We start from the raw sequence: 12,185 nt of genomic DNA, 5'->3' as shown, positions 1-12,185 counted from the left end.
TGGAAACCAGAGGGAGAGAAATGACATTTATTCCACTGTGATTTGGTTAAAAAAAGACTAAAGCAGAGCTGCCCTTATGTAATGCACTTAACCCTGTAATGCTTTGGCATAACTGCAAGGTTTTTTTTGAGGTTTTAATTTTCAGTGAATCTTTTATATTAATGTATTTGTATAAATCCAAGTGGTAGTTGACCATTTTACATGAAAAGGGCAAAGGTTCCACGAGTGTCATGGTGGAGACTAATTTATGTCCACAAAATGCAACTTGCAGCTCTGAGTTTGTGGTTAAAGCATAAACGGTGGCCAGTTGTGCTTACCGTCAGATTGTAGCTGTGACAGCGTGTCACAGCGTATCCGAATGTCTCCCATTGTATAGTCAGCTGCCGGGCTCTGACATCCACCACGTTGACGTTTTGGGGGCCGTGGACTGGATCTGAAGGAGAAAGAATGACAGAAACAAAACTTAGGTTTTCAGTGGAGAAGTTGAGACAATAGCTTCCATTACTGGTGGTCAGGTGAAGAAACTAAATCCAGTCAGAAACCCAAATGTGTTCATTCTGAAGTGTTGCGGTAAGTGAGTCAGTACGGACATGAGTGGCTGAGATTTTGAGAAATCAAAGACTAACTTGCATGCAGACGATCACACACCTGGATATTGTTATGATCATGTATACAGGGATATGAATGACCAGGTTTCCCATTGTTGCATGTAAAATACCACATCCTGAATATGATTTAAAACAGTATACTAATGTAAACATACTCTGAACTTAATGGTACAGTACAGTCTTTCTACCGTCTCACCACAAGGCCATTCAGTTGTCCCAGAAATGTTCCTTAATGCTTTCAGTATTGTGCCGTCCAAGTCTGTTTCTCTGAAAACTAAAATGTTATTAAGCCAAATTTATGAGCTTATTGGACAGTTGAACAAAAACATATTCTTCCTAACTCACTTACTCTTGCAGGAAATTTGACATCTAACAGTAATTTGGTTCAGTGCCTCGCTAAAGGCCACTCTGATGGGACATGACGGCTGTAAACACATTCACAGGTTCCATCCTTTGATCTATTAATTACTGGACAGTCTGTCTGAGCACTCGGTACCATACTGCCCAGATTCACAAGCCACAGATTACCACAGTTTTCAATGTATTGACTGTTGCTCCAGACATTTGGAGTGGTTATGACTGGTACAAAACCAAAAATGCATGTACTCACACACCAACAACAGGCTCAAACCCACCCACGCACACCCACACATGGCCAAAACAACCACACACACACACACACACATACACACACATCATTGTTCCAGCCATATGTTGGGCTCTCATCCCCACGTTTGTGTATCACGGCTGACTGTACACTAACAAGCTTGTTCATCGGTGGCAACCAAAACAGGTCACCGCATAATTAGAGAAGCTATATTAGCTTCACTTCTCCGATGAAAATTAAAAGTTTGCTCACAATGTGTGTGATCTCCAAAATCTGGAAAGAACAGACACCTACACAGGAGAGCTGAGTTTTGGCACTGAAGTAAAAACTCATTCGTTATGTCTGATAATTGTTGGAAGAAAAACTTGGCTAATCAATTAACGACATTTTAGGGGATCCTTTTGTTCTCTAGAACTAAACACTGATCCTCGGGCAGGATTGTACCCTCAAAGCTTTAAAATGTAAAGTTTTAAAACTCATTAAACCTTTACAGTCAAACCCCTGCAGATAAATAACTTCATTTTTTAGTTGTATTAGACTCAGTTAGAGGGGAATGGAACAACTCACCCTGCAGAAATAAGTAAAACACTGAATTGATTGCATGAATGTCTACATTTTATCTTTGATCCATGAATGTTGTGTCATCTAAACCATGTGAAACGACAGAAAACTTCCCCTCAGAAATTTTAATTGACTTAATTGTACTGCATAATTTTTCACTTTTTCTGTCATTTTAATAATCTTGAAAATATCATTAATTTTTCTAGTGCAGTAATTGGTTATGATTTGCTGTTTAAAATGAAAAAAAAGACCAACAAATGAATTAAGCTCAAAGACTTAATAGGGCACTTAACCCTTGTTGTGACCCCACATATGACAGCAGTTGAGTGTATTAAAAGATTGTTCAAACAAGCTACTTACTTAAAATGTAAGATCAGCCTAATAAGACTAAGATTAGACGACGGCACCACGGATAAGCCATATTAGAGGCCATCTGAGACAGGAGACCAGTTTCAGTTGTCTGTGTGTGTGTGTGTGTGTGTGTGTGTGTGTGTGTGTGTGTGTGTATATATATATGTTTGTGTGTGTGCTTGCAAAAGCTATAGGTTCAAGGATGAGAACAGAACTTTATATTCCTGCGAGTCTGAAATATCTTGCGCATTTGTATTTTTCTTTGTGTGTGTGTGCACTGCATCGGAAAGATGTGTATGTTTGTGAGTTTGGTGCAGACTTGGGGCTCCCTGGGGTTCCTTATGGTTTAAAGAGTCTGTGTTTCTACTTAAAAGACCAAAGCCGATAAAATAATCTACCCTTTCTGGATAAGACCACCGCAGACTGACATTTGGCAGCCAAGAAAGCTGCAGGGGGGAAGTGATATAAACAACGTATAACCCAATCCTCAGGTCAGCACAGCAGGCAATATGCTTTCACACAGCCCACATACTGTCCCCAGAAAATAGGACTTTACTAGATCTGACTGAGACTGATGCAGATAGGCTGAAGGCTTCCTCTTGCTGAGTTTCCATTTAATTAAAGAAACAAATCTGCAGGTCAACACCTAGCAAAAACTATTCATTCTGACAAACAATTCTTATATCAACTTTTAACAGGTAATATGATTGTTTGTCTACCTGTTTTTAAAGGCGCTATATAAATAAAGAAAGATATTATATTGTCTGGCAGACACCAGGACATTTCACAAAATGCAGTAAGCAGAGCGGACTGATGTGAGATGTCATCATTTGATGATGAAAACAGACAGAAACTTACATTACTACAATGTCTTAAGTTTTGATTTTATGCTCAAAAGGTCAAATTAACTTAAAATATTAGTGATAATTATGATGTCTTTGTTTTGTAACAACAAGCTAGAGAAGGCTGATTTACACCATGCAAAAAAAAATTAAATACATACATAAAAATACAAATCTAACCTTGTTTCTAACCTGATAATTCAACAACTCTCAACAAGACAAGTGAGTTAGAAAATGGATGGAAAATGCAAGTTATTAGCTATTATTTATTAATTATTAATGAAAAATTGGTACAGTAGATGCATTTACCGACAGCCTGATGATTTAAAGTGCAAACATTTTTAGCAAAAGGACACTCCCATGTGAGATAAAGACCGAGGAGGATCTTGTTTTCAGAGTCAAACTCCGCCAGAGAACAAATGTGAACTAACCTGTAATTATGCATGCTTAAGCAGATCAAGTGATGTACCTATAATGAACGCACACACTGTAATTCCTCAATTACAGAGACATAATCACTCATCACTGAGCCGGAGTGAGAGACAATGAAATAACCTGTTTTTCCCCAAGAATAGCAATAAATCAAAGCTCTTCTCACTGCAATGCTTCTCAGCTCTGCAAAGACTCAAATCATGTTAAGTAAATCAGATTTAAGCTCAGAGGTCTGGAGAGGAACAGACCAAAAAAAACAACAAATAGCAGCCGACCAAATCCCTGCACTGCTACCACCGGCTTAATCCAGTCGTCTTTCAGTTGGGAATCAGGGAGGCTAATATTCCAGATAATCTGGCTAGCGCTCAGTCAGAGCCCCTCTAAACAGATTGCTAATTTCTGTTTGAGAAGAGGCGGGGGTAGGGGGAGGTAAATTCAACAAAATGAAACTGAATAAGAGAGCAAAACAGCAGAGATTCAACCAGTCATTAAAAAAATGATGTTTGACATTAATTACCTTAATTAATTAATTTTAAGCTAATAAGTGTAATGTTTTAAATACAGTGACTGGCCTTACTTAGGGTACAATCATATCCAAAATTAGCTCTGAGATTATCATCTAACTCCCAAACAATTCTAAGATGTCGTTCCAACTGTGGCCACTATGTCAAAACTGCAGCACAGCACTGTTCCCCAGGGTTTGGTATGCTACTGTCTTCCTCTTTTTTTAAAATTCAAAGTCATTAAAACACCCTTAAAGTGTTTTATGAGGACTGCAAATGGAGAAAAAGACAGCGAAATAATGCAGAAAAAGAGTATAGAGGAGAGAGAAAAGGAGAAGTGTTGAAGATGGAGTGGGATGGAGGGAGAGATGTGTAGAGAGAGGCAGGAGGAAGAGAGAGGCAGGAGAGGTTATTTGAATTATAACTTTGTTTACATCGTTAAGTTGATGATGGTGTCTCCCAGGCTGCCCTTGGTCGTGACAAATGCCAGATTTGCCACATCATCCATCTGATTTATTCTCTCTTCTTCCTCACCCCTCCCTCTCTCTCCCTCCATCCACATGCCTTATTAATTCTTCTTTCCTTCATCCATTTTGACCTCTTCTCTGCAGCCATTCTAGTACTCTCTGAACCCACTTCAAAGCACATCACAGACAGATAATGATGTGGGCACCAAGAGAGTGACAGACAGTTTGTTTTTACAAATAGTGACAGAGAAAAAGAGTTCAGAAGAAGTGGGCTGATGTCTGAATGTGTAGAAATCTAACAAGCCGGATGAGAGGATGGATAGATGACTAATGGAGTAGGAGGCCGGGCTGATCAGTGGAAGGATAAATGCAGCGACGCTCACAGATGGAAAGAGAGAGGGGTCAGTTTTTGTATGCATGGAGGAAGAACAATCATACACCTCGGGAGGGACACGGACCCAGCGCCGGGCGAAGCTTCCACCCCTCATTAATCAGTGTGGGTCAAGGGTTGGCATGTTAGCTATCACACACTGTGAAAGGGCATTTTAGATGGCACAGCTGGCGCACAATGTGACAAGGCCAAACATTGAGGCGTGTTGCAGCCAAACGTGGCATCCCTCCCCTGGTGAAACAGGGGATACAAGTGAACCTTGATACGCACATTAAAGGGACGACAGAGGCTACAGCTGGCCAGCGGCTCACTGGTCTAACACTACAAAACGATACGGACTACAGTTGGCACCAGTCTGCAGATAACTAGCAGCCAGATTGTTGCTATGGTACGGCGTCACTACAGTACAGCATAAACCCAATATGTGGCTTGCTCATATCAGTTTTCGACCATTGGCTGCAACTGCTGTTAGCAAATAACAAATGAATATACTATGAATATGCTTTGCTAGATCTACCACATTTCTTCAAGCCCCTTTGTTTACAACTTGCATGTGATTATCAAATCTTTCAAATTACTCTGATGTAGTTTTTCACTGTAGAAAAAAGAGGCAGTCCTGGTGGGAATCACCTAAGTGCGCATGTATTTTCTTTGTGTCTTAGTCGAGACATATGAGTAGATAAATCTAGATGTAATGGATAAATAACTGCACCAGGAGCTACAGCGCACACTGTGGCAACACCTTTACTGTGTGGAAGATGGAAACGGGAGGATCGCCACAACAGTTACATATATAATAACCCAAACGCAGGTTTTTTAGCATTGGGATTGACTTTTCTACAACTCCGGGTTTACCTGTCTGTGATCATCTACACGATCCTGGCTGACAAACATATATTCCGGTAGATAGTGTTAATTCCCTGCTGATTTGACCTAAGGTAGAGATAAAGTTGTTTTGCCTGCCTTTGAAAGTACTTAAGGGCCTATTGGATGTTTTGGCAGGAATATATCTAGTTCAGGCATGAGCCTATAGTGAGGCATTGTGTTTTGGGATGCCTTCCTGAATCTGATGAATGAGCAGTAGAAATGGAGCCATTAATCCAAAGACTTAAGGGAGCCGTTCCAGGGAGAAGAGAGGAGGGGAGGAAAAAGGAGGAGTGGAAATCAATCTTGCTGCCTCCCTATGCTCCTCATCCCTCCTCTGTGTTGCTCTTCTGTTCCTTTTCTTTTTTATTCTTTCCTCATCTTCTTATTTCTGTCATGTTTTCCTTCCCGTCATTAATTGTTTATATCTCATTTTTCTTAATCAGTTTTTTTGGCCTTGTATTTTTTTTCATGATGTTTTATCCATCTGTTCTATCCCGTCTCTCGTTCGTTCCTCCTTGCCCTTTTCCATCTGCCTCTTGTGCTCTTTCTCCCCTCTCGCTATCTCGATCACTCATTTACCCATCACGTTCCCCACCGGTTTTTGCACACTTACAGTCATCGCTCCTGTCTTTTGCGTGACATTTCATCTTAAATTCAAGGTCCTCTAACATACATTAATGTTAATTTGACTTGTATAGATTAAATTTCCTGGCTCTCTAACAAGTTGAAAAATGCCTTTTTGGTAAAGTGGCTTGACAATCCTTTACTCACCTGGAAAGACTTTCATGGTGACAATCAGAAAACCTCTATATGGTGGACAGCTGATGTAAATACAAACGCTCTAGCAAGCTGCACCTATATGCACAGTAAAACTAATACATCAGTCCCTGTAATGGAAATGAACATTGGTATTGGACATAAATTGGGAGTTGCAATTGTCCAATAAGAACACAATCCCAAGGATACTTGCTAAACATTAAGCCTAATGGAGCACATTTGGGAACATTGGAAACTGGTGAAGGATTACATCCCTGTTGCAGCTCTAGTGACTCCTAATCTGTCTTCCTACACTGTCTACACTCCCAAAGGCCTTGAGGGAATGGCCATTTCAAGGTTGTGAAAAGAGGAAAACAAGCTTAAAAATATATCTATATATATATATATATGCAAATTTTGAAGGCACAAATGGTCAGGAAACAACTTGCATGACAGGGTGATGTACTGTAGTTGTGTGGGCTACTCCAATAAGCTTACTGTATGTACTTCAAAAGCTATAATTGCACTCCACCTTTTTTCCGAGTGTGAACAGAAATAGCAGGTGCGCTTCAATACGCCCGCATCGACTTTGTCCACATGACCCGACGACACATGCTGGTCGTTGCAGTTGTGCCCTCAAAATAGATCCCTCAGTCTATTTCTCTCTCTCTCTCTCTCTCTCTCTCTCTCTCCCCGTGGCCTTTCTTCCTCTGCTGCTCTCTCCCTCTGTCAGCCTTTCTGTGGTTTTGATTCCTTCTCTTTTCTGTATTCACAAAGACTTAAAAAGGCAAAAAAAAACTTTAAAAACAAAAAAAAAGTAAAAGACGAGTCAGTGTCAAAGAAAAAACGCAGAAAGTTTCCCTCTGGGAGAAACACGGTGGGGACAACTGTTCAAGGCTGTGTGTGTGTGTGTATGTGTGTGTGTGTTTGTAGGGAAATTACATATATTTCCAGAGTTGAACCGGCCAGAGGCTAGAAACACAATTAATAATAGAGATCCTAACAGCCCCCGCCACTACAACATACACACACATACACACAAACAAAGAAAGACATATACACACACACTGGTTTATCTTCAGCATTAGCTGTGTTGACTATTGATATGTTGCAGAGGTTGCACTTTCAATCTGCATCCTCACACTGAAGAAATAACAACCCAACCTCTACCCAAACACACACACACACACACACACACTCAGAGGCAATCTCTCCTATGATGATGACCCTCGGAGGCAAACAAGCAAGATCAGACGAAAACCTTCATCGGGGCTTTTGCCCTCCTTGGCTTTAACAAAACGGTGTGTGTGTGCATCTGTGAAGGGTTTTACTACACTGTCCAATCCCTTTTAATACCTTTAATCCTTTCATATAAATAACACATATGAGCCCACATACAGACATTCCCTCTTCGCCAAAGCATTTAAGGACATTCTTAGATTCACCTCATTAATATAGATAAACGTGCGGTGTGTAATATTTCATCACCAAAGCACCCTCATCATATTATCAGCCTCTTAATCATGACAGCTTTGAGAATGTCATTAAATTGGCTCATTGCCTCCACACACACACACACACACACACACACACACACACACACACACAGAAGATCTACACTATTGTTCTTTTTCTTAATCCTTAACCTACACATGTACAGTGAGATGTAACAATCAAATGCACAGCGACACACAAACAAAGAAATAACCAAAAAACATACAGAGACAAGCGCCAAATTCATCCCCAACATACACAACAACAGTAGCAGCAGATAAGGCGACACCATGTAAACTTGTGACTTGGATGAATCGGATTAAATCGACTAGTAGCAGATGCCTTTTTAGTGGATTTTAATTACGTCTCCCTGCATGGAACCAACTACCGAGAGTTAGACCATAACTCACAACATCTGACTCATCGGAGGAATTTATTGACATTCGGAGCACAGCTGAAGCCTGTTTCCCCCCGAGATTACCGGCTCTCAATAGCAAGATGTAAAATAACTTTATCAGGAGGGAAAATTATACGAAATATATGTGTATGTATATATATTAATGTCATTTGATTCGATTTTTTTAAACTAGCATATTGATTAACAACTGCAGTCAGCAGAGGCAGAATTGCTCATTTAACATAAGGAACCTCTTCTGTCCATAAAATGAAGTAAGCAGCGTTGTGCTTGTTGTGTTTTATTATTATACAGATTGATTTTGGAGGGACTCTTCTTTTGAAGCTATTAGCACTCATGCTAAGCACCTGATTTTACTGCTTTTTAATTCCAAAAAGAAACACAAATACAACTTCTAAAGCCAAACATGACCTATGACCCTCTTAAAGTGGGGTAAGCTGGAACACAACGCTTTATTGATATCTACCGGGGCTAATAAAGTATCCTATCACACTACGGCTATTGAATGATCGCAGTACTGTGACATCTTCTATGGTTTCCGCCGGAGTCTTTTAAGGAGGATGGATATGAGATGAATGTAGTGTATAGTGTGATATCATAAGCAGCAAGAAGAAGAATGCTCTGAGCCAAAAACCACACAGTAATGTAATTCAAAATGGAGCAGAAAGGAAATCTATTTCAAATCCTGCTTTATTAATACCTCCTCTGCCTACAGGCAGGGAAGGGACAATTGAGTTGTAGCAATTTGCAGAACGATGTGGGCCAGAGAGGGGAGGGGAGGGAGAAAGGGATGCTGACAGACGACTGAGCGAAGAAGAGACTGAGACAAAGAGGTGAGATAAAGGAAAAAAAGAAAGAAACTATCTAAACGGACGGAGAGCGACGCAGCGAGGGACGGGAGAAGAACGTGAGTAAACATAAAATAGTGTATTAAAAGTGATGTAAAGTCAAAAACGAGGCTGATGATAAAAGAAAGTATGGAGGTGAGGAGAGGAAAAGAAATGGCAGACAGAAAGTCACGGGAGGAATAGACAGAAACAGAAAGGGCCAAAAGGAAGATTTAAAGCAGCGATATAATGAGCCAATTGATGGTGAGGCCCAGGGTTAAGCACCTGAAGCCAGCCAGTAATTGGCTGAGAATGACAGAATGACAGACAGAGAGATATAGACTGCGACCTGGAAGGAAAGAGAAAGAGGCAAAGACGGAGAGAGAGAGATGGAGGGAGGGAGGGAGGTGCCGAACGTATTCATCTTCAGTTAAAAAATGTCATTGTGGGCTGGGAACGTGGAGGAAAAGATGGGAAAGACCTGAGGGCTTAGAATAAAAGCATGAATACAGCTGCTCCTTTCAATAATGTCACTCAACCAATTATATCCGTAACAGTCAGATTAAATTATGAAAGAAAAATGCCTTTTTTTTTTCTTCAAAACTCCTCAAGAGATTTTCATCATGTTTTGTGATGATACTTCCGATGGGTCTTGTGTTATGAATGATCTTTGAGGATGGATCTCTTTTTTTTGTAAAACGTTTATCCCTTGATCACTAAAGATTCCTTGTAGGGTTTGTAAGATTCATAACTCCTGGTGTCATGTTGAAGAGTTTTGGAAATTTCATCCATTGTTCATTATTACAGAGACCAAAATTAATCTCCATGTCCCCAGTTGATCTTTTGATCTGATGCTTAATACATAGAATTCACTGTGTTTCCATAGTAACATAATCTATACAAGTCATCTTAACAAAGATAAATGATTATAATAGACATAACCGGTGTGATATACTCGTATTTCCTTAAACATTTAAAGAGGTATAAAGGATAGTCAGTCTCAAAAGGTATTTTGACACCTTGGGTCAGATCATCAGGAGATATGAAAGCGTGTTTTCTCAGTTGAAGCAGGTTTGGACAGTCGTCTTTACAAGATCATTAACCCTCCTGTTGTCCTCGGGTCAATTTTGACCCGAGGACAACAGGACAAACTTTGACATATACCAGTCTGCCATAATCCATCGACATATTTTCCTCTGATCTCAACTATATTTATAATAATTCATAATTTCTTAGTCAGGATACTGTTTTGAAACCATTTCAGTTTTTTTGATGAAAAATTGACCCGAGGATAACGGGAGGGTTAAAACATGTTTGAATGAAGTCAACCGCTACCCATTTAATGCTGGCTCTAAGACTTCCATATCTGCACTGTAAATTGGAGGTATTATTAGAGAGGTCAAAGAAAAGAATTTCAGATGTTTTTAATGTTCATTAAGCTGAAGTATTCTGTGGATATCTGTAAGACAGGGTTAAATGTAGGGTTAAGTTACTAAAAATTAAGCAATTTAAAGTGAAAATGCAACTGAGTGTGTAGTCAGCGTAGGAATAAAACATCAGCAAATTACCTTTCTAGTTCATCTTTTAATTCTGATTCTCTGCCGCAGCCTTATGTCATGCCGTACTAACCATTCCTGTCTCTGCAGATCCCGATCTCTCTCTCTCTCTGTCTCTCTCTCTCTCTCTCTCTCCTGTCAGCATGGCCTCCCAGGTTTGTGTCCTGCTCCAGTACTTCACCTGACCTGTCACCTGCTCCCCATTAGCTCGTTTCTCACAGCATATACCGGTACACCTCACAGCCTCACCCAGATTGTCTACTATGCCTGTAGCTTTTTTTCTCTTCTATCTTTTGCCTGCTTCTTTGACCCTTTGTCTAGTTTTTGACTTCTACTTCTCCAGCTTTCTTTATATTACTGACCAAATAAAAACAGTTTTACTTTTACAACCTCTACCTGCTGTTACACTTTTAGGTCCATGTTTCAGTCTTCCACACCATTGCAGAGTGGGAGCATTTAAGCTGAAAACAACAAGGGTCCAAGAACCGAACCTAGTGGGACACCGCACCCTGTATGAGGTTTTATATGTTGTCACCCATAACAGCAGCTGAGTTCTGATATAAAAGTCAGAGAATACCAATTCAAGATTAGCAAAACTCAGTTTTTCCAGTCAGACAAGCAAAACAGAATGGCCCACTGTGTCTCAGGTAAAGCTTGAAGGTTAAGAACTAAATAATCACCTGCATCATTTGCCAAAATTAAGTCATTAGTAACTCTGATGAGGGCAGTCTCAGAGCTGCTCTGATCCAAACTTAAACTTGAAGGCAATTAGTTGAGAAGCCAAAACCTTAGAAAAGACACAAACTCAAAGAAAAATAGTGTTTCAGAGATTGGTCCAAAGACATGTTGTTTTGAATAAGGATGTAGATGTGTTTGAGAGAATAGAGTAGTTAATCTATATTATATATAATTTATAATAGCTGGACCAACTATTTAAAATAATTGTTTCAGGAAGAACATCTGAATGACATCTAACAGGCAGGTGGATGATTTCATATGAGGAATGGTTTTAACCAGAACTGGTAAAGTGATGAGTTTAAATTGGCTGAGATGAAGTCAGGAAAAAACTGAAAGGTCACGGGCAGCAAGTCGGACATGTAGTCTCACATTCCCCTCATAATAATGAAGAAATACAGAAATATCTCACATTCTTTCATAGATGGTTCAGCGCTGGGAAGAGGAGAAAAGGTGAAAAAGTGAAAACTTCACATTAAATCAAGTCTGGAGCTACAGCTATTACTGTCTATATTAGCCTTTTTAATAAATCTGGACTCTTCGGTGATAAAAATATATTTATGGCAAGTAAGTTTATATATTGTGAATATACAGTAAAACTATACTGTATATCTTTATTCACTGGGCCCAGCTGAAAAAATTTCGTTTTTTACATTACAATAATTTAACATTTTAGCAATCTGCTACTAGACACGACAACATATTGTCCTCCGTTAATTAGCAATTGCAGGAGCTTTACAACCTCTGCAAATTCTCAGTTTCTCACATGTGAG

At 39.7% G+C, this 12,185-nt stretch overlaps 1 protein-coding gene across 1 annotated transcript in view; it reads right to left on the bottom strand.

The window, feature by feature from the left end:
• The window catches only part of LOC137180786 (receptor-type tyrosine-protein phosphatase T-like), a 129,127-nt gene that overhangs the window by 70,915 nt on the left and 46,027 nt on the right, over window positions 1–12,185 (bottom strand). Inside the window, exon 5 of the mRNA XM_067586034.1 lies at window positions 318–433. Within this exon, the coding sequence (XP_067442135.1) occupies window positions 318–433 (116 nt within the window). The remainder of the gene's footprint in view (window positions 1–317; window positions 434–12,185) is intronic.

This window comes from Thunnus thynnus, chromosome 4, assembly GCF_963924715.1.
Source record: "Thunnus thynnus chromosome 4, fThuThy2.1, whole genome shotgun sequence".
Taxonomy (NCBI): domain Eukaryota; kingdom Metazoa; phylum Chordata; class Actinopteri; order Scombriformes; family Scombridae; genus Thunnus; species Thunnus thynnus.
This window is presented reverse-complemented; position numbering and strand designations above follow the sequence as displayed.